General features: G+C 41.3%; 1 protein-coding gene across 1 annotated transcript in view; it reads right to left on the bottom strand.

The window, feature by feature from the left end:
- Positions 1-27,148, bottom strand: part of Cacna1c (calcium voltage-gated channel subunit alpha1 C) — a 650,592-nt gene that overhangs the window by 205,632 nt on the left and 417,812 nt on the right. Inside the window, exon 5 of the mRNA XM_047548297.1 lies at positions 23,575-23,714. Coding sequence (XP_047404253.1) covers positions 23,575-23,714 — 140 coding nt within the window. The remainder of the gene's footprint in view (positions 1-23,574; positions 23,715-27,148) is intronic.

Genomic DNA, 27,148 nt, shown 5'->3' with positions numbered 1-27,148 from the left:
ACTGGAAAAATTGGCACATACAGTTCCACACAAGATCAAACAACGTATGATCTAGAAATCTAATGTTTAATATACAGTTCATGTCAGGTGACCTATTCTTGGTGGATAGAGAGAGTCCCAAGCTACCTGGCTGCAAGAAAGACTTCAGAGAGACAGGGCTTTGGAGAATGACACCATTAAATGCTGGGATTAGGAAGAGGATAGTGATGGATTTAGTTAGCATAGGTGGCTTTTCTTTGACTTCCTCTTATCTAACTATGAAGCTCTGGACAGAGAGATGCTGCATTCTCTCTAGGGTCCAACTTGAAAATTCCATTTTAGGAAAGGTTGAGATGATCTGCATATATACACCTCCTATCTTTCCTTAAAAGATCAAGATAAATCATCAACTACAGAAGATAAAACTGAAACCTATCATTAAGGTGGTATTGAGCTTAGCCTGCACATCCTCAGGTTGGCTAAAGTTGGTGCCTCCACAACCTGTTATTGACTCACAGTCTGTAGCAGTCCACCAATGCATACAAGGCTGAGGATGGATCACATGTTCTTTTCTTTTGTAATAGAGAATCTTACTAAGCCTTGCCTTGGTGATAAATTGTTCTGCTCAAGGTTCCAGGGGTGCTATCAAGGAGTTTGAAAACAACTTTATAAGCAAAAGTCTGAGAAAAGAGGAAAATGAAATCTAACAGGGGCTGCGAGGTAATGTGCACAAGTGCCACTTGCTCCAGAACTAGATGCAAGAGCTGGCTTACAGGTCCTTTCCATGTAAACTCAACACCCATGCTTCCCTCATTTGAATTCATATTTCAAGTCACTCTGAGATCAAATGGGAGGGGGAAAGGGAGAAATAATGGAAGACCCCCCCCAAACTGGAGATCTTTACTAACATTGCTTGAATTCGTTGTTTGGACTCCACGTTGACTCATAACTTTTTCATTGGTGATAGGAATGAAGAAATGTTCATGTCCCTAACTCTTCAGACTCAATGGTTCCAGCTCAGCCTTAGGCTTGAAACCAATGAAAATGATCTAGGAGGCTCCATGACAAAATCCAAAGGGAAACAATGCTGAGATTTACTGAACTAAAAAGGAGAATGCTGGTATTTAGTGTGGTGGTGGGTACAAGTTTCTCATGGATAGACAACATTGGTCAGAACAGGAAGAGGACTTTTGGATCATCATCACTGCCACAATTTTCACTCCTACAAAGAGTATTTACTGAGCTATGTTCTATAGGCCACCCAGCATGCTAGGGATGGGAGACACAGTGGTGAATAGGAGACTCAGTCCTTCCCCTCACAGAGCTCATAATTGAAGCCAAACACTAATCAAAAATCTCACACAATCAATGTATATTTACAAACTGTGTAGGAGCCTTTAAAGAACAGAACAGGGTATCATGAGGGTCTTCCTTTTGCAGAGGGTAGAGGAAAGCTCTTTCAGGAAGTGAACCTTTAACAAAAGGTTGAACGAAGAAGAGAATGTGGTCAGGTAAGTGCAGGTGGATGGGTCTCTGCAGAGGTGCCTGGGAATCCCAGGTGAGCAAGGCAACCTGGATGACTGGGAAGGGCATCTCAGCCTTCTGCCTCTCTCTTAAAGGAAATTACTGGGTGGAGACTTGGGAAACCAGGTCAATACTTCTGTTTGAAGTAAGAGGAAACAGAAATCACTTTCAGGGAACCAATTCAGGAAGCACACGACAAAGGCCCTCCCAACAACATCCTCATTTGTAAAATGGAGGAAATAATTCCTATCTTGGGCCACAGAAGGTACATAGGAAGGAAACTAGTGAGGCCAAAAGTCCTCCACTTCTGTGCTGGAACTTTTAGGGAAACCTTGACAACAAGCTTCCAGCAAACTAAATCCAACTAAAGACAGAGTTATGGCACCATGTGGATACACCCAGTACAGAAAGCCCAGGTGAAAAAAATTCACCAGTCAACCCCAAATGCAGAGAACATTTTTCTAAATATGGTAGCCCCAACAAGATGCAGTCAGGGGTGTCCAGGGAAGCTGCTAACTCAGGACCCTGCTGTGGCTCAGGGCCAGCATGAAGATGACACATCACCATGTCAAGGACTGGGAGATGAACCAGCACCTGTTCTACCCTAGAGTTTACCTTGAACTTTTAGAAAACAACTCCTTGCTATAATCTGGCTGTCAGATCCTCATAGAATGGAGTAGAAAACCACTCTTTAATCAGAGTTCTGGTTAGCTGCATGATGACTGGTGAGTTCTTTAATCAGAATTCTGGTTAGCTGCATGGGTTGGCCCCACCAAAGCAAGTTATGCCTTCTGCATTTTCCAACAAACTTTTAATCAAATTCAAACAAAATGAGAGAGTCACTCGGTGATGAGCAAATTCTAAGCATACTTATATGAGTCCTTCAGTTCAGCATTGGATGTCATCCAGAAGGAACAGATCTTCCTTAAAACAGAGGATCAGGTAAAGGGTGCTGTCCTTGCTATGTCCATCAAACCCATACTGTCCCTGGACCTTAGTCACCTTGGACTTGGGACCCAGACTTCAAAGAAGTGTAGATGAAACGCTAATCTCTCCCAGGAGAAGAGACTGGAATAAGACTTTCCATCATCTGTTGCATCCTTTCTCAGGAAAATACTATTAGAGGAACACTCCCTTCCTAACAGAAAAAGAGGTACCTCTATAGTGTAGAACACTCTTCCCTAGGCTTAAGGTTGCCTTTCTCCAGACTTCCATGGACAGCTCTGCTGTCCCCCACCTGGGAGCACACTGAGCACCTATGAAGCACCCTTCCAATTGCTCTGGGAGGTGGGAGAGGAGGGGCAGAGCAGTGGTTAAAGAAGGAGACCCTGGAATCAAATGACCCCATTGAGTCCCGGCTCTACACTTTTCGGCCATGTGTCATTGGACAAGTTATTTGACCTCATCTTAAAGTAGGGATGATAATAGTACCTGCCTTATAAAGTTGCTGTGAGGTTTCCACATGTTCATTCACATAAAGTCTGGCCCACAGTAAATTCTATGTCAGTGATGGCTATTATTGTCATACGTCCAGGATCTCAATTGGAATCTCTGAGGTGAAAATGCACACTGCTCACCCAGGATCTTGTTAAAATGAAGATTGATTCAATCCATCTGGGACAGAATGTGAGTCTGTATTTCTAACCAGGTCCCAGCTGATACCAATGCTGCTGGTCCAGTCACTACTTTAAGAAGCAAGATCTCCAGATCACCTATTCGGCCTGGCTGGGGTCTGAGGCACTCTTGAGCAATTACTAGATTTTCATGGTCATGTTGTGATCCTGGTCATGTTACTCAGGTAATTTTTATTCAGCTAAAAATGTGAGGTCAAAGGGCTGGGGTTGTGGCTCAGTGGTAGAGTGCTTGCTTTGCATGGGTGGGACACTGGGTTTGATCCTTAACACTGTGTAAATAAAATAAAAGTATTGTGTCCCTCTACAACTAAAAATTAAAAGAAACAAAAGAATGTGAAGTCAAAGCCAGATGCAGAAAATGCCACATGCTAACTGGTATTACTGTACTACAGGGTTATTTTCAATATTTTTTATCTATTTATTAATTTCTATGAACATATGATCACTGCAGAGAGCAAGACAGGGAGACATATACCTATGCTGCACCACCAGGGAGCATAAGTGATGTATGCTGGTGCTGCTCCTTCCAGCAGCAATAGAAGCTATTCAATAGAGTTATGGAGGAGCTTGAGGACTGTGTTCCAACACTGCAGCTTTACAGGTATGAGCAGCTAATCATGAATTTCCTCCTTGACAGTGCGGCTTCCATCATTACCACACTTACCAAACTTGCATCCTCAAGGTTACTTATGACCTCTCACTGGCCGATCCATGCCTTTGCCTCCACCATCCTTTTCCTTGATGTATTTGACATTCTTGATTATGCCCTTTCTTTTTGAAACTCTCTTCTTGTCTCTGTGACAATGTACAATTTTAGTTCTCTTTCTCCCCCATAATTAATTCTTTGCCTCCTTTATTTGTTCCTGCCCTTCTGGACCTCTTTTAGTCTGGGGAATATTACAGAGATAAAAAGATGCAGTCCCTACTCATGAGGAACTTTTGGCTAGATGGGGAGGCAGATGTTGCAAAATCAGGGAATTATGTTCCTAAGAATTCTGCCCAAAGAACTGCAGAAGCATAAAGGAGAGAGAAGTTAAATAGCCTGGGAAAATGCAAAAACAGGTCCCTGAGGAATGGACATGTGAGTTGTGTCCATAGGGGAAAATTTTCTTTTTATTTGGTTAGTCTCCTACCCCTTGTGAAAGTCTCCAAATCAGCTCACTCGCTTGCTTGCTTGCTTGCTTGTATTCTTCCCCTCTCTCTCTCTCTCTCTCTCTCTCTCTCTCTCTCTCTCTCTCTCTGTCAAAAATTCATTCACTTCACTCCCTCCTAAGAGTTCAAAAGTCATTACCAAGTAGATGAGTCCAAATCTGCACTAACATTTCCTTTTCCCTCTCTTCTGAGTTCAAGCCATACTCCTCCATGAACCTACTCCATATATCTACTGGATTGTCCCACCATCTCATCACACACAAGAAATTTCAACCTCAATCCATCTCCTTCTCCCTAAAACCAGTCCCCATAAAGCTAAAACCCTGTAATCACTCTTGCTTCTTCTTCAACAAATGCAAACAGTTCTTCAAGCATAACACCCAGCTTATCATCTGCATCCCCTGTAGCTATTGCTGTTCTTACCTCTCCTACCTGGTTGGTAAGTGGGGTGTCTTGTGTTCTGTACCCTTATCTCCAACCCTTCTGACCAATTGCTCCATTACTCATCCTTAGATGCTGCTTTCATCATACTGCACAGCTCAGAAACCTGCAGTAGTTCTTATCATAGAGAGTAGACTCAAATATCCCCTCGTACATGATCTGCACATGGTAGGTAGTCAAAATTTACTTGCAGAAAGAATGAAAGGAGGTTTCTAATATCACAATAGTAGGTTCCAGTAGGAAACCAGCAATATAATCAAACTAAGTTCATTCAAGGTACTTGGCGGTTTATATGAAGGAACTGGGGTATGAGGAGAATCATAAAGGAGTGAGAGTATGATGGTCTACAGGTGGCAACAAGAGTGATCTCTTACCATACCAAGCCTGAAGAAATGAATACAGGGAGTTGTTACAGGGAGAAGGGAGGAGAGGACCTTCTGCAGAGGCTGTGAGGATGCCAGCACAAGACAACTACAGGGAAGGATCTGGGTACAAATCACCCTGACCTCCCCCTCCTCCCTCCTGGTGAGTTCCTTCTGGGCTCTCCATCAACTGAACCTATCCAGAAGCTGGAGGACAAGGCAGTCTCTTGACGTAGTCCATATGGTCAGTTCCCCCAACTAGAGAGCAGACTCAGTGGGGAAGGGTGGAGAGTCCACCAGGTGGGGCAAACCGAAGCCACCTGGCAGACAGGACACTGAGCTACAGTGCATATCTTTGGTTTCCATGTGCCACCATCATCATCTCAATGAGCCAGGAGGAGTTATCCTATTGGGAGGGTATTTGTGAATCAACAGATCTCCCCCAGAGAGGGTGACCAGATAAACATCCCCTGACTGTAACTCACTAGCCAAGTCTAGGTCCTCATCTCACAGGGCTTACCTGAGTATAAAAGTTAAGTGCTGCTACCAGCATTTGTGGTTGCAGCAATCATCATCATCATCATCATCATCATCATCATCATCACCATCATCATCATCACCATCACCATCATCAGTCTGCAACTATTGGTGTACCCTTATTTCTGACCTATGTGAACCAGTTTGCACTAGCTAGAAAATGGCGACATGATGAATCTCACAGATTGCATTCTGTGACTTCATTTGACTAATGGAGCAATAGGCACTTTTAATGGTCTCACAAGCCTAATGGCTACTAAAATAAAATGGGTCTAAAACTAAGAAGGGAGGCAGCCCTCCCTTGGGCTAAGAAGCAAGTTTGTCACAGCGAGCTTTGGGATGTCTGACACATTTTTTGTTTAAATGAAAAAGAGTCTTCCTATTAAAGGGAGAAGGACTCCTGCCTGCTGTAGTCTCAAGTTCTATGATTTTTGCATGTTCTTTTTTGAATGCCTTATTCATCAGAGAATTTCATCTATTTTTCATCTAAACCTTCCATATTAATACATTTCAGCAATCCACAAAGTGGTGTGATGAACACTAATGGAGAGTTGTCAGAGGGAATGGATGGTGGATACTCAGCTGCCTTATACATTTAAAAAACTAAGAGTAAATAAAGTATCCATCTTCAGGTTGAATTAATTTTTTGTTCAGTATTAGCAACATGGGTTGGAAAGAGAGGTTCAGAGAAAAGGACATAAAAGTCTGATTTTAGAAGAAAATTAAATATGGCAGAATGGAGACAAGCTGACTTGAAGTAAACAACAATGGTAAAGTTAGGTACCACTTCTCAAGGACTTGGCACATATGGGGTACTGTGCTAAGCATGTTAACATACATCATTTCATGGAAATCTCTATCTTTATAAATGTAAATGAATTTAAGCTTAGGCAAAACAGATAACTTGTCTAAGGCTATTCATCTAGTAAATGGTGGAGCTGAAGTCAAGACTTTAAAAGAAAACTTCCACTCCTTAGCAACTATACAGGCAAAAATGGCCAACACGCTGCACCTATGCTCCCGCTCCTTGACTCTGTAACAGAAAAAATGTTGCTATTGATCATGGCCTCTGTCTCTCTGGTCCCAAATGGGGCCTCACAATCCTCAACAGTTTATCTCTTGGGACAACTCTAATTCATTAGAAATAATTGGACCATGGTTTCCATCCCTTTATGCTGTTTCTCTATTGGTGACAAACTCTGTATCTTTCAACTACAGGAATAACAGAAGCTGATCTCTTTTGACACATAACAATGATGTAGATGCCTTGGGCCCTTTGGAAAAAAATTGTGAAATATAAAATACATACAGAACATTACATAAGATGATCACATTACAGTCTTGATTTATCACAAAACAAACAGTCATGGGACTATCATTCAAAATATAGACTATCACCAGCTCAATAGAAGCCCCACATTCATACATCAATACAAGTTAAAATATAATTCACCACATTAATTTTTAAAAATCCTGAATCTACCCATAAATGTAGAAAAAATAATTTCATAAAATTCACCATCTATTTATTACCCAATCTTTCACATTCTCTTATGTATTTCCCTTTCTTTTGATTCTCTGTGCTTGCATATCAGTAGATTTTCCTTGCCCTCTCTACAGTTCAATAAATTTGTTTTCAGCTGTGCTGAGACATCTTTCAAATTCTTTCACTGCATTTTTCATTTTAGCCATTGGAGTCCTCATTTCTAAAATTTATATTTGGTTCTTTTCTATATCTTCTGTTTCTCTGGAAAATTCAGTCTTATCTTTGATCTCTTTAAATATAAAAAATACAGTTATTTTTTAGTCCATATCTGATTAATTCCCATTTCTGGATCCCCTGTAGGTCTGTTTCTATTGTCTATGGTTTCTGTCCATTTCCATTCATTTATTCTATCTCCTCATGTGCCCAATTATTTAATGAGTAAGGCCTTATTTTCACTGTTTTTCAGAATAATTTGACAACTTTGATGATGTTGTGTTTATCCAGAGAGGATTCATATTTCTGTCAGGCATCTCTTCCACATTTCAAAAAAAGAAGATTTAGAACATATTTTCCCAGCATTTCTAATTGTCCTCAGTAGGACGGTTGATCCAAATTACCTCATCTGACATTTTTGAAAGCAAAGTATCCTGCACTTCTTAAGGGAGAAACCACATAGGGAAGTCCCCTCATTGTAGTTTTTCTTACCACCTTCACCCCCAGAACTAGAGAAGTGGGTCTTTTAATGCACAGACATATTCGACAGGGTTGTAAATCTCTGCCAGTAAAATTCTCTTAGGGTCAGACAGAGAGCTTCTTGAAGTGAAGTTTCTAGAGACTAGCTGTCTATACAGTGACCTGCCTTCTGGTAAGGTTAGAGAGCAGGACATAGTGGTTTGGTTGCATTCATCATGGATTCTTACTCCCTTTTTCAGAAATGTATAAAAGGTGCATATTTTAGATAATGTGCAAAATTTCTCTATAGTTTTGGTAACAAATGAAATTGATTCACTGCACAGTTAACAAGTTGAGTTACTAGGATAGCCCTGTTATCTCTATGTTTCCAATAAATACCTTTATCCCCAGGCAACTCACAGATTTCTCTTCTCTGGATGTCCTTGAGGAGTATAAGAAAGAACCAAGTTTGCTCATTGATGTCAACTTATGATCACTCCACACCAAAAGTTAATCTTCCTGTGAAACTCAAACAAAATGCTCATAGGATCTCAAACACTTATTTCCTCATTCAGGCTCAAATCATTAAAGCATCAATAGGGACTCTGGCCCTGATCAAAGTTTCTATAGAGAGGAAAATCCTCAAACATTAAGTTTAATTTTTAAAAAAGCATATATCTTAGATTTAGTGGAAAAAATGCCAAGCCACTACCTCTTCTGCTACTGGTATCTGTGTGACCTTAACAAATCATATCACCTTTTGGGTTTAGGTTTCAATATCTTTAAAATGAGGACACTATATGAGAAAGAACACTGTAGCTCTAAAATTTTCTGGATTTTTATTTTTCCAAATATTTTAAGTAAAGATTTTAATACCTTTCCTTCCTCCAAATACTTCTGTGCTTTTACACACAGAAAGTCCTCAGTAAATGTGTGGCAAATAAATTAATATATAACTTCTATAATAATATAGCACTATATCGTATAATATACTATATTTTATAAGATATGATATATAACATATAATATATGGGAAATACCTTACATCTACTGATTAAAATTTAGGTTCACTTCAACTTGCAGCCATTTTAGAGGAACAGTTACCAGACTAGCCCTTTTATCATAAGCATTTTTAAAACTGGACAAAAATATAGGAGGCCACTGTTTTTGTAAAGGGAACACACAAAGCAGCACAGGAGTATAATCCCTATAAGAACTGAAACTCATGGGATGAGCACAATAATCATTCTGGTTCTCTGACAGGAAACAATTTCCTAACTGCCACAGAAAGAGTGATAGTGCAAACAGACCCCTGCAGTCCCACTGATGTGAGAAGGCAGAGATCAGATCAGAATTCAGACAGCTGATGTGGTGTGGTGGGACACCAGAGAGAAACAGTTAGGTAAACAAGGGGCCCAAGAAACTTGTGTAGTGTCACTTGTATATCCATGGCTTAGGACGAGGCAGTACATGTGCAGGGTGAAATCACTACAGTGTGTCAGACAGCAGATGCTATGAGATTCAGAGGAGAAAAGAGAGACTTCAGGTTAATCAGTGCTGGGGAAAAAGGAGTGTTGGGAGTTTGGAGTTCTGGCCCTGAAATAGTGGAGAGATCTAGTTAATATCTCATTAACAACCTGAGCAAGCAACCAGGTACCAGAAAGGGCACACCATAGGAGTAAGAACTTTACAGTAAGACCTGCTCTAGTACGGGAAAGCCTAAAACCAAGTCCTGACAAGATCTGAAGGAGAAAGGGAAAGCGGAGGTTGAGGGGTTTGGGCTTTCAACTGGTCTGCACCAACAAGCAAACAACCAAGCCCACACAAGTTCATGGTGATCATCCAGCCATTTAAATGTCCACTGAGGAATTAGCATTCTAAGAAAGATGATAGAATCCAGAATCTCTAAATTCCAATATTCTCCAAAAAAATCACTAGATATGTAAATAAATGATAAAGTGTGATACATAGCCAATAACAGAGCAAGCAATAGGAAACAAAAAATGGGATCATTCTGACATGGCCCTTACAGACAAGGATTTTAAAACAGCTGCTGTGTGTGTGTGTGTGTGTGTGTGTGTGTGTGTGAGTGTGTATGTGTTTAAATTAAAGGGAAACATGTTCTATGAAATAAATGATTAGATGTTGTTAAAGAGGGAACAGGGGAATTCCACAGATAAACAGAAACTATAATAAAGAAGGAAATGGCAATTCTATAATTGAAAAGTAACTGAAATGAAAACTTCACCAAATAGGCTCAATGAAGATAGAGATAGCAGAGGAAAAAGTGAGCAAACTAGAAGGATAATCAACCAAAATTATCCAATCTGTGGAACACAGAAGAAAAGACTGAAGAACACCAAACAAAGTCTCATGGACCAATGAGATAATATCCAATGGCCAAACCAGAGTAGATGTAACCAGAGTTCCAGAAAGAGAAGAGGGAGATTTGAGCAGAAAAAAATTCTTTTGAAGAAATAATGCCAAAATCTTACTAAACCTCCAATTTTTGGGTGAATCTGAGATGCTCAGTAAATTCAAAGCAGGACAACACAATGAAAACCACAAAGAGGCACATTGTAGGCAAGCTTCTACAAACCAAAGACAGAGTATCTTGAAAGGAGTCGGAGGGGAAAAAATTGTTCATTGGTAAGAATATCAATGACTTCTCATCAGAGACAATTGAGGTCAGAAGACAATGGGATGACATATTTAAAAGTTATTGGGAAAACAGCCCTATAAACCAAGAATTTCGCATTCAACAAAAATCTTCAGAAAGAGTACAAGATAAAGACACTCTGGATAAATAAAACAAGATAATTCATTAGCAGAAGCCTGCATTATAAAAATGTTATAGGATATTCTTTAGCATGAAGGGAAATGATACCAATAGGATCTTGTATCTACAGAGAGGAGTGAACACAAAATGGTAAATATATAGGCATATGTAGAAGATTATGTTTTCTTTTTTTTCTTATAATTTACTGAAAATACAATTGATTACATCAAGTTAAAATGAAAATATTACAGGTATGGTTTGTGTTTTTTTACTTTTATAAGTAAAGGATGTGTAACAATCACAGAGGACAGGGTTGAGTAATGAAATTATACTATTTTAAGAGTGTAAGGTGACTATATACTTAAAATGTGTGAATTTTATTGAATAAAAATTGTACTTCAGTACAGTTTCTGTGGCTTAGATCTTGAATGTCCCCCAAAGGCCCATGTATTAAAGTTTCTGTCCCCAGCTTGGTGCTACTGAGAGATGGTGGAAGCTTTAGAGGTGGGGCCTAGTGGGAGGTCTTCATGTCATTGGGGGTGTTCCTTGAAGGGCATTGGGGACCAGAGTCCTTTCCACTCTCTCTGTTTCTGACCATGAGATGAACAGTTCTGCTCCACCATGTACTTCCCAAAATGATGTGCTGCTTTACCACAGGCCCCAAAGCAACAGGTCAATGGGTCATAGCCTGGAATATCTGAAATCATGAGCAGAAAGAAACCTCTACTACTTATAAGTTGATTATCTCAAGTATTTGTTACATGAATGGAAACTAACACAAAAGTTATTTTAGAAATGAAGCACAAAAAGTCCTATATCTCCTTCAGCCAACTTGGAGTCTGAGGTACGCAGACAGGAAATCAGACCCATAAAAATACCAACAGTTAATATTTGCTGAATGCTTCCTATGTGTTGAGTACAACGCACACACTTCACCAACCTTTACTTATTAATTCTCACAACTCTGTGAGGTAGATGCAATTTTAGCCCCACACCAGGAAACTGAGTGTCATAGCTAATCATGGTGGCTCTGAGAATCTGAACCTAGGTAGTGGTATTCCACCATCTATGTTCTTAATCACTGTTATAAAGAAGCATGAGAGAATACACCAAGAAGAACAGTGTCATGGGGCTCATGTTCTGTGAATTGATCACTTCATGGAACATTGACCTCACTGTATCTTTATTTCATTCTCCTCTCATTTTTCTTTCTAGCATGAAGAAAGCACTTATAAGCCTAAGTAGTCTTTATTATTATCATTATTTTACATTAGGTTATAGTCACCTTGCTATTGGCTGTTCATTCATGTTTGAGGATCTCTAGGAAAGGGCTGGGCACAAAAGGGAATCAATCATGCAGTTTTCTGAGTTTAAGAAGCTCACCTGGCTCTTGTGATTTAACACCACCTGCCATGGTCCTAGGCTCATGGTCAGTGCTTAATAAATGACTGCTGACTCATCACCTGACATATTCTCCCACCTCTGGACTGTCAGATTGCTACTACATTGACAGACTGAAAGGATTGGCCCAAGTTCACACCCTGTCAATGACTACCCCAGGTCTGGACTTAGTAACTGAAAAAGAAATTCTCAGGTTACTGCTATTCTCAATCATCACTGAAGCACAGAAAGATAATACTCAGGTTTAGGGCTAATGCAGTTCAACCCTCCCATTTCATAGAAAAGGAAAACAAAGGTCAGAAGCTAAACAACAAGGTCACAGAGCACGTCAGACATAGATACCTTCTGTCCTCACCTGCAGACCTGCAATGTCTTCTATGTCATCACAAGTCCCAGGGTGGTGATAATGCCATTTCTTATCAACCCCTGCCACAAAAGAGGTCTACGAACCTTTGAAACACAAATAAAGCAGTGTCCCAAATACCAAGTCTCCTCAGTCTCTAAAGCCAGAGAGGGTACCCTGTAGCACAAGGGCCAACATAATTATTCTCCTCTGGGGAAGCTGTGCTCTCCTCACCAAGACCCAGGCCTTGAACTGAGTACTTCCCCACTGGGGAGTAGTCTGAATTCATCTCTGCATTGCACTTGGGGCAGTACTTGCCTGTCTATAAATTAAGGATAATGTCCCTGCCTTCCTGCACCACTAGGCTGGTTAATCAGCTAATCAGGCTCTTGGAGTCTGAATGCTTTGCCAGGGTACCGTATATTGCTTCCCATTGCCAGAAGCCCTAATGCTTATCACCACCCACATTTTGTTCTCAAGTCAAATAAGGACATTTTCATCACTGGGGGGATGTCTGTAAATAGGAGACCTTACTCTGAGACGGGATGCATTCTTTGTCTTTGTTATTTTTTACCCTATATCTAGAGCACCAGATAATAGAGATTTTCCCAGTTCAGTCACATACTGTTATTGATTTACCTCTCAGTAAAACTCCATGACAGCAGAGACTAGAACTTCTGAAATATGCATATTGTGTAAATTAACTTACTTTGCTGCCTTTGGGTCATCTTTCTATTTTTACTACCTGATGCACGGGCTCATCACAATCCCTAGTCTCCTTCAAGAGGTAGATTTAAAAGAGTCTTTGTTGTTAGAGGCTATGGGGCTTTATATGTAAAAATCTCACCTTTATCCATGGTGAGATTATTGATCACACTGTGTAGAAAGAGAAACTGAGGAGAAACAGGAAGCAGGGAAATAGCAAAGTTGGCAGCTGGGCTAGGACCATCGCTGTACCCCTGGACTCCTAGTCCAGCAGTCCTGCTTCAGGGGCACCTTGCAAGGGAAAGAGAGAAGAGCTGCCTCCACAGAGGAGAAGAGGGGGCCACAAGGCAGAACTGTCTGCAGTGAAAGACCACAAATCACTGCTAGGCGATGTAGTAAAGAATGGGTGAGCATCCATTCCTAGCAGCCTGGTGGTCTGGGGCTTGGGTGTGTGGGACCCTATTCCATATTCACTTCTTTTTGATAGGCAAGCCTTGCCAACATTGGGGAGATGACAGACTCCTCACAGCAAAGCAGGCCAGCCAGGTGGACACGGCAGTTTTCTACTTTGCATCCTCTGGGAAGCCCGTTTGGAGTGTTAAGAGGGCACACTGTTTACAATTGTACTCCAGAGGGCTCTGACCTGCCTTGGGAACACCAGTTGTGAATGGCTCAAGTGGCAAGGTAGGAGAGAACTGTGACATTTCCTCATGTTTGCTTTACTCCTGGGGGGCGGATCACCAAGTGGGCCAAGGGCTCCATGAGCTCCAAAGACTGTTCAAACCAAAGACTATTCAAAGACTGTTCACACCCATTGTGATCACTGGCAGAATCCTACTCCAGTTAGTACAGAACCAAGAGTCTTTTCTGCCTCCTGCTATGCTCTTGACAAAGCTGTTTAACTTGCTGGCTGCTGTGTTCTCATCTGTTCAATGGGCCCTTGGTTGGACTAAATGTCTACAGTCACTTTTTGCTCAGACATTCTAATTCAAGAAGAGGACTGTGAGATGAATGGCAGGGTCAAAGTTCTGTTACTTCCTGTTTCCAGGAAAGAAGTGGTCGAGAGAGTGGACTGGAAGGTGGTAAAGAAAGGATTTCTGAGTAGGGTAGGCAGAGAGATTAGGGGTCTCTGGTTGTCTGAGAAGCAGAAGGAGGATTGACTAATGGGTGGCCCTCTTAACACACTTGTCCTTGCAAGCAACTTTGTAAGACTCCCCCTCGTTATTGGTATAAGACCCTATGGCATTTAAGACACTCTCAGGACAAAGAGAATGAAAAGTCAGAGGATGGAAAATGGAAAATGAAGGTCTTTTCCAAGGAGATGAAAGTGTGGGGAACAGCAGAGGGTGGGGAGGCAGGGAGTTCTTCAGAGGCAGGGGAGATGGGCCGGTGCAGACAGAATGAGCTCATGGGAGGAGGAAGGAGACCCACAGTCCAGCCCAAGTCCTTCCAGTTGCAGATGTAGGGCAGAGGTCCAAAGGGAGAATCAACCTGCCTGAGGTCACATCAACTGGGGTTAAAGGGAGGTTGCAGACGATGATGGCACAGGCAGTAGAAAGGGCAAGAGATGTGGGATAAAGCAATGTGAGTTCAAGCCTCTGCTCTAACTCAAGGATCTTCTCTGGGACTTGGTTTCCTACTTACATGTTAATTTCAGGGGCTGAACTTCATGATTTTGAGAATTCACTCCATCAAACATTCCCTCATAAAATCTGCAGATGTGAGGTATCTTTAAATACAGATATACCTCCTTTTTGCCAGGACCAGGACATCCATGCTGAGCCCTCCTCCTCCATAGTAGAGTATGTGCAACAAACCCCTGCCTGGGAGTAGCAGTGGTGACTATAAATCCACTGTGCCTCAACCTACAAAGGGCAAATGCCAGGCAGGATGACATGGCTACCTCTGAACCATCAAAGTGTGAAAACACTCAGAAAAGTTGTTTGTAGTAGTTCTAATATCACCCGATGGGTCTGATTAACTGCTAGCATTTGCTACTCAGTGTGGCTACTTTCACTGTTACTAATTCCCAGAAGGGAAGATGCCATTTTGGGTGCAAAACTGGAAACTTATCTCAGGATAAGTGTGGTTTACCTGGGCACTTGGGCATACAGGTGAGTTTTTAACTTTCATAGCAGGCGTCTTTAGGCCAAGGATTCTGTTAGACAGGTTTCCATTGCTGTGACAAACTACCTGAGATAATCAAATTAAAGGAGGAAAGATTAAGTTTGGGTTCACAATTCTGGAGGTTTTAGTCCATGGTCACTTTTGGGCTGCTGCTTTTGGGCCTGTGATGAGGCAGAACCTCATGACAGAAGGGCATGATGGAGGAAAAAGAAAAAGAGGAAGGGACACAGGATCCCAATGTTCACTTCAAGGGCATGTCCCTGATGACCTAATTTCCTACCACTAGGCCCCCACCTCCAAAAGGTTTTGATCATCTCCCAACAGTGCCACCAGCTAGGGACAAACCCTTCAACACACTGGCCTTTGGGGCATATTTAAGATCCAAACCATAACAGACTCTACCAACAATAGTAAGAAAAGAATATTTAGTTTCATGCAGTGTAAGACTGACTGGCAAGTTCTCAACAGAGCACAGGATGTCCCAGATGTGGTCTCCAGGATGGAGACCATGCCATAGGGGTGGGGCTGTGGTGGGGTGCAGAGCATGGTATGGCTGCAATCCCAGGGTCTGTCACCAGCCAGCTGAGTCCAGCATGGGCTCATGAACCTCCTGAATTCAAGATCTGCTATCCACTATGACACTCTAGTAGATTTCCAACACATTTAGCTATCTCTCTGCAGTGCAGTCTTTTGAATATTTCTACAGCAGAAGAAGCAGCAGTGACTCTTTAAAGAACTGCCTGTGACATCCAGCACCCTCCTCTGTCTGCTCCAGCTCACTTTCTCATCAGATTCTTACTGCTTCCTTCTTGGTGGTGAGACTGGTGCATGCACAGACCCCTGGGCTGGCCAGGCTGGCTTACTTGAACTCCCAACTGTCCTTCCATCTCCATTCCTACCTTTTCTCTACAAAGTCAGGCCTCATCTCCAGTGCTTCCTTCTTCATAAAACCTTCCTACCCTGTCATCACTTCTAGGAAACTTCCCTCTGGGATCCATTTTATTACCTACACTATGGAAGTCAAGTAGTTACATACAAGTCTCTGCCATCTTTTGGTCTTAGGTTGCTATTTAACTCTTGAATATTCTTTTTTTAAAATATTTTTTTAAATTGTTGATGGACCCTTATCTTATTTATTTATTTATTTATTTATTTGTGGTTTTGAGAATCAAACCCTGCCTCACACATGCCAGTCAAGCACTCAACCATTGAGCTACAACCCCAGCCCTAACTCTTGAATATTCTTTTTTTTTCTTTGCAAACATATATCTTGTTTGATCTTTTTAAATGTAATTTTTAAAATTAATTTTTGTTTGTTCTAATTGGTAATACAAGACAATAAAATGCATTTTGACACACTGTACACAGATGGAGCATAACTTCTCATTCCTCTAGCTGTACATGGTGCTGAGTCACACCAGTAGTGTGATCATACATGTATACAGGATAATAATGTCTGTCTCATTCTGCCGTCCTTCCCATCTCCACTGCCCCACCCCTCGCCTCATTCTCTCTGCACTGAATATTCTTTATCTTTTAAAATATATTTATTTTTTCTCTTGATGGTGATCTTATCATGTATTTCTAATTATATATATGTATACATATATATATATATGTATACATATATATCATAAAACCTGTAAATTTGCAGAGCACTTACTATAAGCAAGGCCCTGTTTAAGTGTTTTGCAGGCATTAACTCATTTGGTCTTTTCAGCAACATATGAAATAGGTTATTTTATTATTTCTATTTTACCGATGAGGAAACTAAGGCACAGAGAGGGTTAGTAAGTTCCCCAAAGTCACAGTGTGAGTAAGTGGCAAAAGCCAGGCAGTCTGACTCAAAAGTTCATTTGAAAACCACTGTGTATTAAGTCTTCCTCATGGATCTATATGGAATCCACTGCACAGAAACTTATTGGTGCTGATTTATCTCCAGGAAACATTTCTAAGGATCAAGAAAAACAGGGAGAATCTGACCCCACTTTGCATGGTCTTAATGCTTTATCTCACCTTTGTTTAACCAGCTGTTTTCTATTCTGCACGCTTCTAGAAGTAACTTTCATCCTCAAAAGCTAATCTTAGAAATATTCACGTTAGGAAAAATGTCTCCCAAGAAAAGTCTTTAAAGTACTCATGCATCTGGACAGATGGGCAGTGTTCCATCCACCTCTGTGTCCCAGTGTCAAGCTTAGTGCTCTGTTCACAAAAATTGCTCAATAAACTTGGTGAAAGGAGGCTGAGCAGTATAGAGGTGTACAGTACAGAGGTGACTATTCAATCCCCTTCACCAGTAGATCAAGCCCTATTTGCTCTGGTCTTGTTAAAGACCTTACAAATTTAGTAGAGACTATCTCACCTCTCTCTCTCTGCTCCTTTCACTCAATCCTCCCTTGAAAGGTCTTCTCCAGGAGGACATATGGAATTATATGGAAAGAAGGAAATGACCCTTTGCTTATTGTTCTGAAAACAAGTGTACTCTTCACACATACATTGCAAATATTTAATCACAACTCTCCATATTTATTGTTCATGTTTGTTGTGTAATGTAATGCTTATTGTCCATATGGCTTATCCTTGGGTACAATATGCATGCTTCACAGCACTTCTGCTATGGGGAAGTAGATGCCTCAGAAGCAGTGGGGACTGGTTTCCTTGATTGTGGAGGTTTCTCTATGAAACACAGTGACCACACCTTTCAGTGACATAATTTCATTGCAACTATTTGATTTTTATATCCATAGTGTAACAGACCCCTCAAACTGTGGTCTCACTATGGATGTCTCCAGGGCCACATTCATTGGTCTTTCATTTCAGAATCTTCTGGAACACCTCTCCTGCTTATCTTTAGAGATGCACTTGATCCATCCCAAATGCCACCTCCTCCAAGAAGGCTTTCCTGATTCTCTATCCTACTCCCAAAAGAACAACATCCCCAAATCTTGCAGAACTCTTCGCATCATACCTAAACATTGTTTTGGCATCTCCAATTTTTATTCTAATATCATTTTATAAGAAATATTTTTTAGTTGTAGATGGATGCAATACTTCTATTTATTTTTATATGGTGCCAAGGATCAAACCCAGTGCCTCATATGTGCTAGAAAAGCACTCTACCACTGTGCTACAACCCCAAACCCTGTATATTATTTTTATAAATATTTTTCCCTACTACATTTCAAGTTTTTTTGAGAACAGTTAGCCTCCAACTCACTTCTGCACCTGCAATAATGGATAATGGTTAGCAAAATTTTACAACTAGGTACTTAGTGGATCTTGTTGAAGAAATTGATGAATGAGTCATGGATTTGTACTCTCACTGCCAACTCTTTCTGCATAATCTGTGATTGTAGACTCCCATGGCATTTAGTACATATATGAATGTTTAAAAATAGTTGGAGTTTTATGGGCCCCCTAACACTTGGTTCAGAGTTGTGGATCTCTAAAACCACCCAATTAACCTTTGTTACTAGAAGTAACACCATGCATATCTGCATATCACTCATGCCTAGTTCTATGTAGCACATGGTTGTCATGAAGATCAAATAAGAAGTAAAGACTTTGGTAAGGCTAAAGAAAGCACCTAAACATAGACGATCTTTGAGCATTAGCATCATTTTGGTGAGCTGGGTAGCTCTCAAAAGCACTGTGTGTAGTGATGTCCCATAGCTATGAGTGCCCATGTGATGATGTCCATTCACTTTGCAAATATTCATCTTCCATTTTAGATGCCAGAGACACAGCTGGGAACACAACTACCATAAACTGTTTCCATGGAATTACATTGTAGTTTGGCTAGAGGTAGTGAACAAATGAACAAGAAAATGCTTAGTATGACACATAATGACAAGTGAGACGGGAAAAATAGAGGAGGGAAGTGGCACTGTAAGCAGGGGGTTGACTGGAATAGGTGATGATGGCACCCTAGGAGGAGCTGATATCCCAGCCAAGACTGAGGAGGTGAGCAGGAAAGCAGGCTCACGTGGCAATGGCTGTGTAAAGGGCCTTCCCAGGAGGAGGGGTAGCATGTGCAAAGGGGCTAGAGTGTTGGAGGAACAGCAAGGAGCTCACTGAAGCTGAGGAGGAGGGAGATAAGGGAGAGTGGAAAGAGGTAAGGTCAGAGAGGAGAGAGACAAGAGATTCAGGGCCTGTGGGACTTTGGCTCTCATTCTGAGGGATTCAGGGATACCTGGGAAGGTTCTGAGCAAGGCAGTGACATGATCTGACATGGATTTTAGAAGGTTCATTTTGGTTGCTGAGTGAAGTTTGGGCTGTGACAAGGGGAAGGGGTGGAAGGAGAGAATCCTGTTAGGAGGCTACATTAATATCCCAGATGAGAGATGATGGTGACTGGCAATGCAGCAAATGTGGAGGTGGGAAGAGACAGTCAGATTATTGACATATTTTGAAGGTAAAGCTGAAAGCATTTTCTGATGGACTGAGTGCAGAAGTGAGAAAAAGAAACCAATCACAGATGTTTGGCCTGAGAAGCTAGAATGGGGAGCTCACATTTACTGAGATGGGAAAGAATTTGGGAAGATGGAAAGTACTGATATGGAGATGCTCAGTTCAAGATACTTCGTAGATATCTGATAACAGGAATGGAATAGGTGATTTGTATACAAGTCTGGAGTTTAGGGAAGAGGTCTGGGCTGCTGATATATAACTGGTCATTGTTGGAAGAAAAATAGGTGATATTTAATGCCATTAGGTTGAATGAGACATGATAGCTAGGGAGTCAGTGTAGATTAAAAAAAAAAAATGGTGCAAGGATCCAGTCCTGAGCTTTCCAACTTTAAGAGGGTGAGAAGATCAAGAGGAAATCAGCAAAGATTCCAAGAAGGGAAACCAAGTGAAGTAAGGACAGGGTTAAGAAAGAATATTGTCCCAGAAGTCATTTGATGATAGTGGTTTAAAAACAAGGGACAGTCAACTACAGCAGGTAGATCCACGCTGCAGACAGATCAAACACAATGGACCTGAACATCTGGTCCCTGGGTACAGTAATGTGAGGATCACTGGTGGTCTTGACAAGAGGTGCTTTGGTGCAGCATTGGGAGCAGAATCCTGACTTGAGTGGATTCAAGAGAGGATGAGAGGACAAGCACTGGAGACAACAGGGAGAGGCAACTGTTTTGAGGAGGTTTGCTGAAACTCCCAGAAAGGAGATAAACTAAGCTTATGAGAAATGGAAGAAGGTGTTCATCTAGGTTCATAGTTGTAGGAGACATTCCTGACATTTCTGTAGTTGATGTCCACCAAACTGGTTCAGTTCCCTTATCCACCTCGATCTGTACCCTTCACTTTTTCAAAAAGCTACATAGATGCCATTCCAGTGAGAAAGGACAAAAGGCTGGATAAACCTTTCCTTAAGCTCAAAGAAAAGCTGTGATCTTTTTATTGGTGATCCACAAAATCAAGACAAAGTTCTTGGTCCTATGCATAAGTGTGGAGCTACCAGCAAGGATTCCCACCACTGCGAACCATCTCAGTGTAATCACCTTTAAGGATGAAAATATCATCTTGAACTGCATGGCAAACAAGATTATGTCCCTCTATTTGAGGTTCTCTGTCACATCTTCATCTGCTCCATAAGAATTCTGAGAAATGTTATAACCTTCTGGCTATAATATAGTTCTACATTACTTAAGCGTAGATGGAGTCAAGACACTTCCTTTAGGAAGTTCCTTCTGTAGTGGAATCCTAGCTATTCAAACTAATCTAACTCTCCTTTTTAATGCACTGATGCATGAGTAGATCTCAACCATATGCATGTCTAATTAAGAATCTCTGTACTAGAGTAATTACTGTAACTATTTCTGTTGATAATAATCCCTTCCATTTCTTTGTGACAGATTGTACTATTTGTTCAGAGTTATTTGTCCATGCTTCTTTATAGGGACAGTATACAGTTGTTCCTTACTATTCATAGGGGATTGGTTCTGGGATTTCTCACAGACACCAAAATCCCAGGATGCTCAGTTCCTTTATATAAATGGCACAGTATTTGCATATAACCTATGCATCCTCCTGTATACTTTAAATCATACCATAGATTGTTTAAGATACCAAATACAATGTAAATGCTACGCAAATAGTTGTTACACTAGTGTGTATTATTTAGGGAATAAGGACAAGACAACAAGCCTGCACATGTTCAGTACAGACACATTTTTAAAAGTATTTTTGATCAACAGTTGGTTGTATCCTTAGATGTGGGACAGTGGAGGGCTGACTATACTTCTTAGTTCCATTATATTGGGCATTAGTGATGTGACTTGCTTTGGTCACATGTGATCTAAGCTAATTGTAGCATGAGCCTGGATTGTTTGTGTGGTGTTGCTCTATGCCTCCTTTAGTGAGCATCTGTCCCTATCATGAGGACAACATGAGCTACATGGTGGCTACCCTGGCCACTATTTTCTGTGCATAGATGGCACACAGAAATTGGTCCAGCCCAGAGCCCAGCTGAATTCAAAAGAGCTGCAGCTAACCAACATCCTCATGCACCGTAAGCCAGTATAAATATATCCAGTTGCTGACTGAGAGTTTGTGATAATTTGTTCCTGCAGCAAAACTGACAGGTGTTCTCTGTCAAATTCTTCAGATTCTACATGTATCTTTATGATATGCCCAACACCTAACATAATGCTATGAAGCTTCAGGCCCCTAATAAGAACTTGCATGACAGAATAAGATTCATTATGTCCATGGTAGTTTCATTGTCTGAAGTTTGGGATTAATTTATAGTTCCTATTGCTGACATATTGGCTGTATCATCATAAGCTCCTTAAAGTCATGTTCAAAATCACTCTCACCCTCCCCTGGCATTCCCTGATGTCAATCCACTGAGTTATGGATGATTGACCAAGAAAATTCAATCACTTAGACTTCAAAACAGTGAAGTTGAGTGTTGGCTACCATATCTATTGTTCATATTACTAAGCACCCCAAGATGGTCACAGCCATGTACAGAAAATCTGTGATCGTGCTTGTGAGGCTTAGCTCTGTGTTGCTTTTGAACTTAAGATGATCCACAGGCTTTACCTAGGGAGTCCTGCAATGAAAACAGTCAACCTCCTGCTTTGTTTAGTCAGTGAATTTCCCAACCTTGTCTAGAGACCTATCTAGGCAAGACTGCAGCAATCAGAGACAATTTAAGGCACAATAATGGACTTCAAGGGGCCTTTAGTATAATTAAAGAGACAGAAGGTATGTGTAAAAACTAAGATAAGCAAGAATTACATACCCCTTCGCTCTTCACAAGAGGTAGTGTGGTAACAGAGAAACAAGATGTATCCCATTTGTTTACAATAAATATGAATTTTAAAAAAAAGAGGTAGTGTGGTATTATAGGAAAGAGAGTTGGGACTAGCAGTCAGGAGACCTGGGTCTTACCCTGGTTGGGTGGCTACTTAGAGTTACGGTGAGATTTTTCTCACTATTCTGAGCAGGTACAAAAAGGAATGTACAAGGTGATAAAGGGTTCTTTGCATTTCTATGGTGCAATTTCTATACCTATGAGATACTACCAAGCAGCATACATGTAACAGGTGCTCAGTGTGTGGCACAGGTAGGAAAGGTAGTGCTTTCAGAGGACCTTTTGTTCTCCTGTCTCTTACCCCCATCTCCAACTAGGTCTGGTTCCAGTTCAGGCTTAGGTATATCCTGTGTCTTGAATCATGGTCTGAAGGTGCTGACCTGAGAGTGTGAAGTCTCAGAAAATAAGCCCAGAATTCTCCCTAGGAGCATGTGGGCTGGGGTGTGCTGGAGCAGATTCAGGTTCCTGAAGTTGCTCTGCTCAGTGCCTGGGGTGCATCCATAGTGGATAGAAGGGGACTTGTCATGTGGACAATATTTCAAGAAGCTGAATACCACTTCTTGGGAAAAATCAGTTCTCCCAGTGACAGGTTCCTGACTATACACCAGGCTCCTGAAGCCTGGAATGCCCCATTTGACAGGAAAGAAGGATGGGAAGATAGTGCTGGGAGAAATGGCAAGAAGAACTTTTAGAACATTCAGCGATGCTTTCCTGAGATTCTTTGGAAAAATACAGAAAGTACAGATGATCTCATTGGCTGCAATAAATGCCCCTCTCCTGGCTCTTCTGCAGCAAATATATTTAAATTCCTAGCCCAGGGCCTTGTGGGGACTGCTCCAATAACCATGGGACTGTGCTCTGTATAGGTTGTCTTCCTTTGGCTATGTGTCCATTTTCCAGGTGTTTATAGGAGCTGAGACCACGTATTCATCTTCAGGTACTTGCATCAGAACTTGGATTCTTTAAACCAAGGGACTCATTTGTAAAAAAAAACCCTCCATTTATAGGAAATCAGGTTCCTTTGTGAAGTGCTCCTGGCAGTTCAGCAAAAGAAAGTAGAAGTTGGTGACAAGGTAACACAATAAATAGGAATAAAGGCTTTACTTACTTGGGACTCCAGACACCAGCCTCAGGGGACGCAGCACACGGAAAGCCCTCAGTGCCTTCACATCAAATCCAGCCCCTTTCCCTCCGAGAGCATTGGCCCCATCTGCTTTGGTTGCTTGTTCTAAAATTGCACTAAAAAGCCTAGAGGAGAGGAAAGAGAGCAGAACTGTCATTACCAGGTTTCATTGCCCTGCTGTGGCTCCAATCTCTGAATGAGCTTGGATTAGCAGGTGCTGCAGATGCTAGGTGTGTACAAGGGAGGGTCCATTGATAGTTATAAGTTGGTATTCTCTCAGGGAGTACCACCTATGCCAAAAGTGTTACCACAGCCTAGAGAGGGCTGAGTAAGGTGAGGGACAGAACACTTGCCTTGGGAACACATCTGGCTTTGTTTGAGCTTGGAGGCCCTGGACTGATGTGTCAGGTAGGTGAAGTTGGCTGTCTCTTTTGTCATGCCCTCTGCCCCCTCCATGGCATCCTGGCACACCCTCTCATGAGTGCCAACAACCATATACCTTCTGTGTCCACCTGCTTCCTCCTGGCAACCCCCTCTCTTTGACTTGTTTCTGGGTACAAATAAATAATTCTATACGAATCTACTTTGTGCTGGCACATAATGGTTGCTCAATAGATATATGTTGAACACATGGACGACTGAATGGTTAAATAAAAAATTTCAAGTGGGAGCAAATCCACACATAACGGAGACACAGAGAATTCCTTTCTAACACTTTGTGTCTGTCCTTGTACATTTATTTCTCCAATAAATATGAACAACTACTATGTGCCAGGCACCATTCTGCTGCAACAGTCCAGGCATGACATGTTGGGGACTTAGATCTGGCAGTGGTATTGGAGGCAATGAGAAGAAGTTGAATTCTATGTTTATTTTAAGATCAAGGGATTGTCTGATGGGCTAGTTGTGAGGACAGAGAGGCATGAAAAGGATTCCAATATTTTTGTCTTGAGCGACTGGAAGGATGAGATATGGTAGAATGGATATCCAGGATTCCACTGTTAACTTGTTGATGCTTGAGCAGGTGATCCGGCATCTGAATGAGTACTGTGATTTGGCTTAATGTGTCTGGGGGTCCAGAGAAGGTCCAGGCTGAAGACAAAATTTGGTAGATGTACACATTGTATTTAAAGTCAAATTATATGATCACCTAGGAGGCTAGCACAAAAGGGGAAAATGTAAAAGGAGTGAGCTGTGGGGTCCTCCAACACTGAAGGGACAAAGAGAGGAGAAGCCAACAAGAGACTGATGACAAGAGACTGATGAGGTGGCTCGTGGGATAGGAGCAGTGGGGAAAGTGGTGCCCACAAAGGAAGTAGCCTATAAGAAGGCAATGGTTACCTGTGTCAGTGCTGTAGACAACACAATGGGCAACCAGCCACTGGGTTAACAAGATTAGGACCACTGACATCTAGAAACATCTGTTTTAGCAAAGTGATGGAGCAAAAGGCTAATAGGTGAATCTATGAGAAAATGGGGGAAGGTGGAAACCATGATAAGAAAGAGCCCTATCTGAAAGAAACATAATGCAAGCCACGAATGTGAGCCTGTGTGAAACTTCACTATTCTAGAAGTCACATTAAAAAAAGCAAAAACAGGTAAAATTAACTGAGACGATATATTTTATCTGGCCCAATATTATCATTTAAATATGTAATAAATAAAAATATCATTAATGAAATATTTGTTAGTCTTTGTTTTGTACCAAATATTTGAAATATGCTGTACGTCGCATGTCTCATATAAAATTGGCTACATCTCAAGTGCAGAAAGGCTATGTGTGGCTAGTGGTTATCATATGGAAAACTATTTTTAAAATTTTTTATATTTGTTCATTTTAGATTTACATGACAGTAGAATGTATTTTGACATGTTATTTGTACATGGGGTATAACTTATCCTAATGAGGATCCCATTCCTGTGGTTGAACATGATATGAAGTTACACTGGTCATTTATTCATATATGAAAATAGGAAAGTTTTGTCCAATTCATTCACCTGTCTTTCCTAATCCTACCCCATCCCTTCCACTCATTCCCCTTTGTCTAATCCAATGAACTTCTATTCTCCCCACCTGCTTCTTGGGTGGCCTTTTGGTTTTGGGGACTGGCTTATTTCACTTAGCATGATAGTCTCCAGTTCCATCCATTTACCAGCAAATGCCATCATTTCATTCTATTTATGGCTGAGCAATAATTCCTTTATGTATATGTAATTATCAAGAATACAAGAAACAATAAATGTTGGTGAGGAGATGGGAAAAATGAACACTCATATATCGCTAGTGGGATTGCAAATTGGTGCAACCACTCTGGAAAGCAGTATGGAGAGTTCTTATAAAACTTGGAATGGAACCATTATTTGTCCCAATTATCTTGCTCCTTGGTATATACCCAAAGGACTTAAAATCAGTATACTACAGTGATGCAGCCACATCAATGTTTATACCAGCTCAATTCACAATAGAAAAGCTATGGAACCATAGCTAGGTACCCTTCAACAGATGAATGGATAAAGAAAATGTGGTATATAGACAACTCTTTTGAGCAATTTTGCTATAAAAGTGGACAGAACATAAAAGGTGGTTACCAGAAGTGGCTGTGGAATTGAGAGGTTTTGATATCACAGCATTTTTACACATGATGAGAATCACCTAATGGAGAGGAAAGTTGATGAATCAGAAGTGAGAGGGAACAATTACTGGAAGGACTGATGTCCTTCAATCAGCAGGAAGGGAATATATGGACGGGGAAGAGCAGTTGATCGTGGGTCAGGCAGGAAAGTACATTTTAAAAGTACAGATGTGACTGTGGGAACACATCAAAATTCTCTTCTGCTTGTATCTGTGTTCTCAGGGAAAGAGGTACCAAATTCATCAGCTGAAAATGTGAAAGGGGAGGGAGTACTATAAGTTTGAAGAGAGAGGCAAAGACATGAAAGAAACAGGAAAGCAGACAAGAGAATGGAATAGGGACATGTGGTCTGGTTATCAGGAGTCCCCAGGGAACGGGTTGAGGTTGCTGTTCATGAGAGGGAAGCAAGACTCATCTAGCTTTGCATATTTCTCAGCCTTTTCCAGGTACTGCGTGGACCTCCATCTTATTGGATTTGATTGGGGTGGCTGTTTTCCCAGGCGAGTAAGATAAATGGAGGGAGGAGTAAAAAACTGAGTGTAAATGCTAGTGAGTGGTTGTAACAATGGAGCCTGGCATCTACACTGGTGGAAAGGATAAGAGAGGGAGGGGAACAGAGAGAATGCGGTGGGATGAGTGATTGATGGGAGTCAGGGAACAGAAGAGAACATGCTGACAAAGTAGGCGGTGCTGGTCAGAGTAGGATGTTCTATTTGAGCTAATGGGGAGGGTGCCGTTATCAGTCATGCCAGGGAGACTGGCTATAACTATGGGAATGGGCAGCTGAGACAGGATGGAGGTCAGAATTCCTGGAGAAGTCATCAAGGAACAAGAAGGCAAATTGGCAGAGTGTTGGAGAGTGAGTGTTGGAGAGAACTGGAGTGAGCCCAGAGCGAACACCTTCCAGGTACATGGAAGAGTGACTC

This window comes from Sciurus carolinensis, chromosome 4 (assembly GCF_902686445.1).
Source record: "Sciurus carolinensis chromosome 4, mSciCar1.2, whole genome shotgun sequence".
NCBI lineage: Eukaryota > Metazoa > Chordata > Mammalia > Rodentia > Sciuridae > Sciurus > Sciurus carolinensis.
Note: the sequence above shows the minus strand (reverse complement) of the source record. Positions and strands in the feature narration are given on the sequence as shown.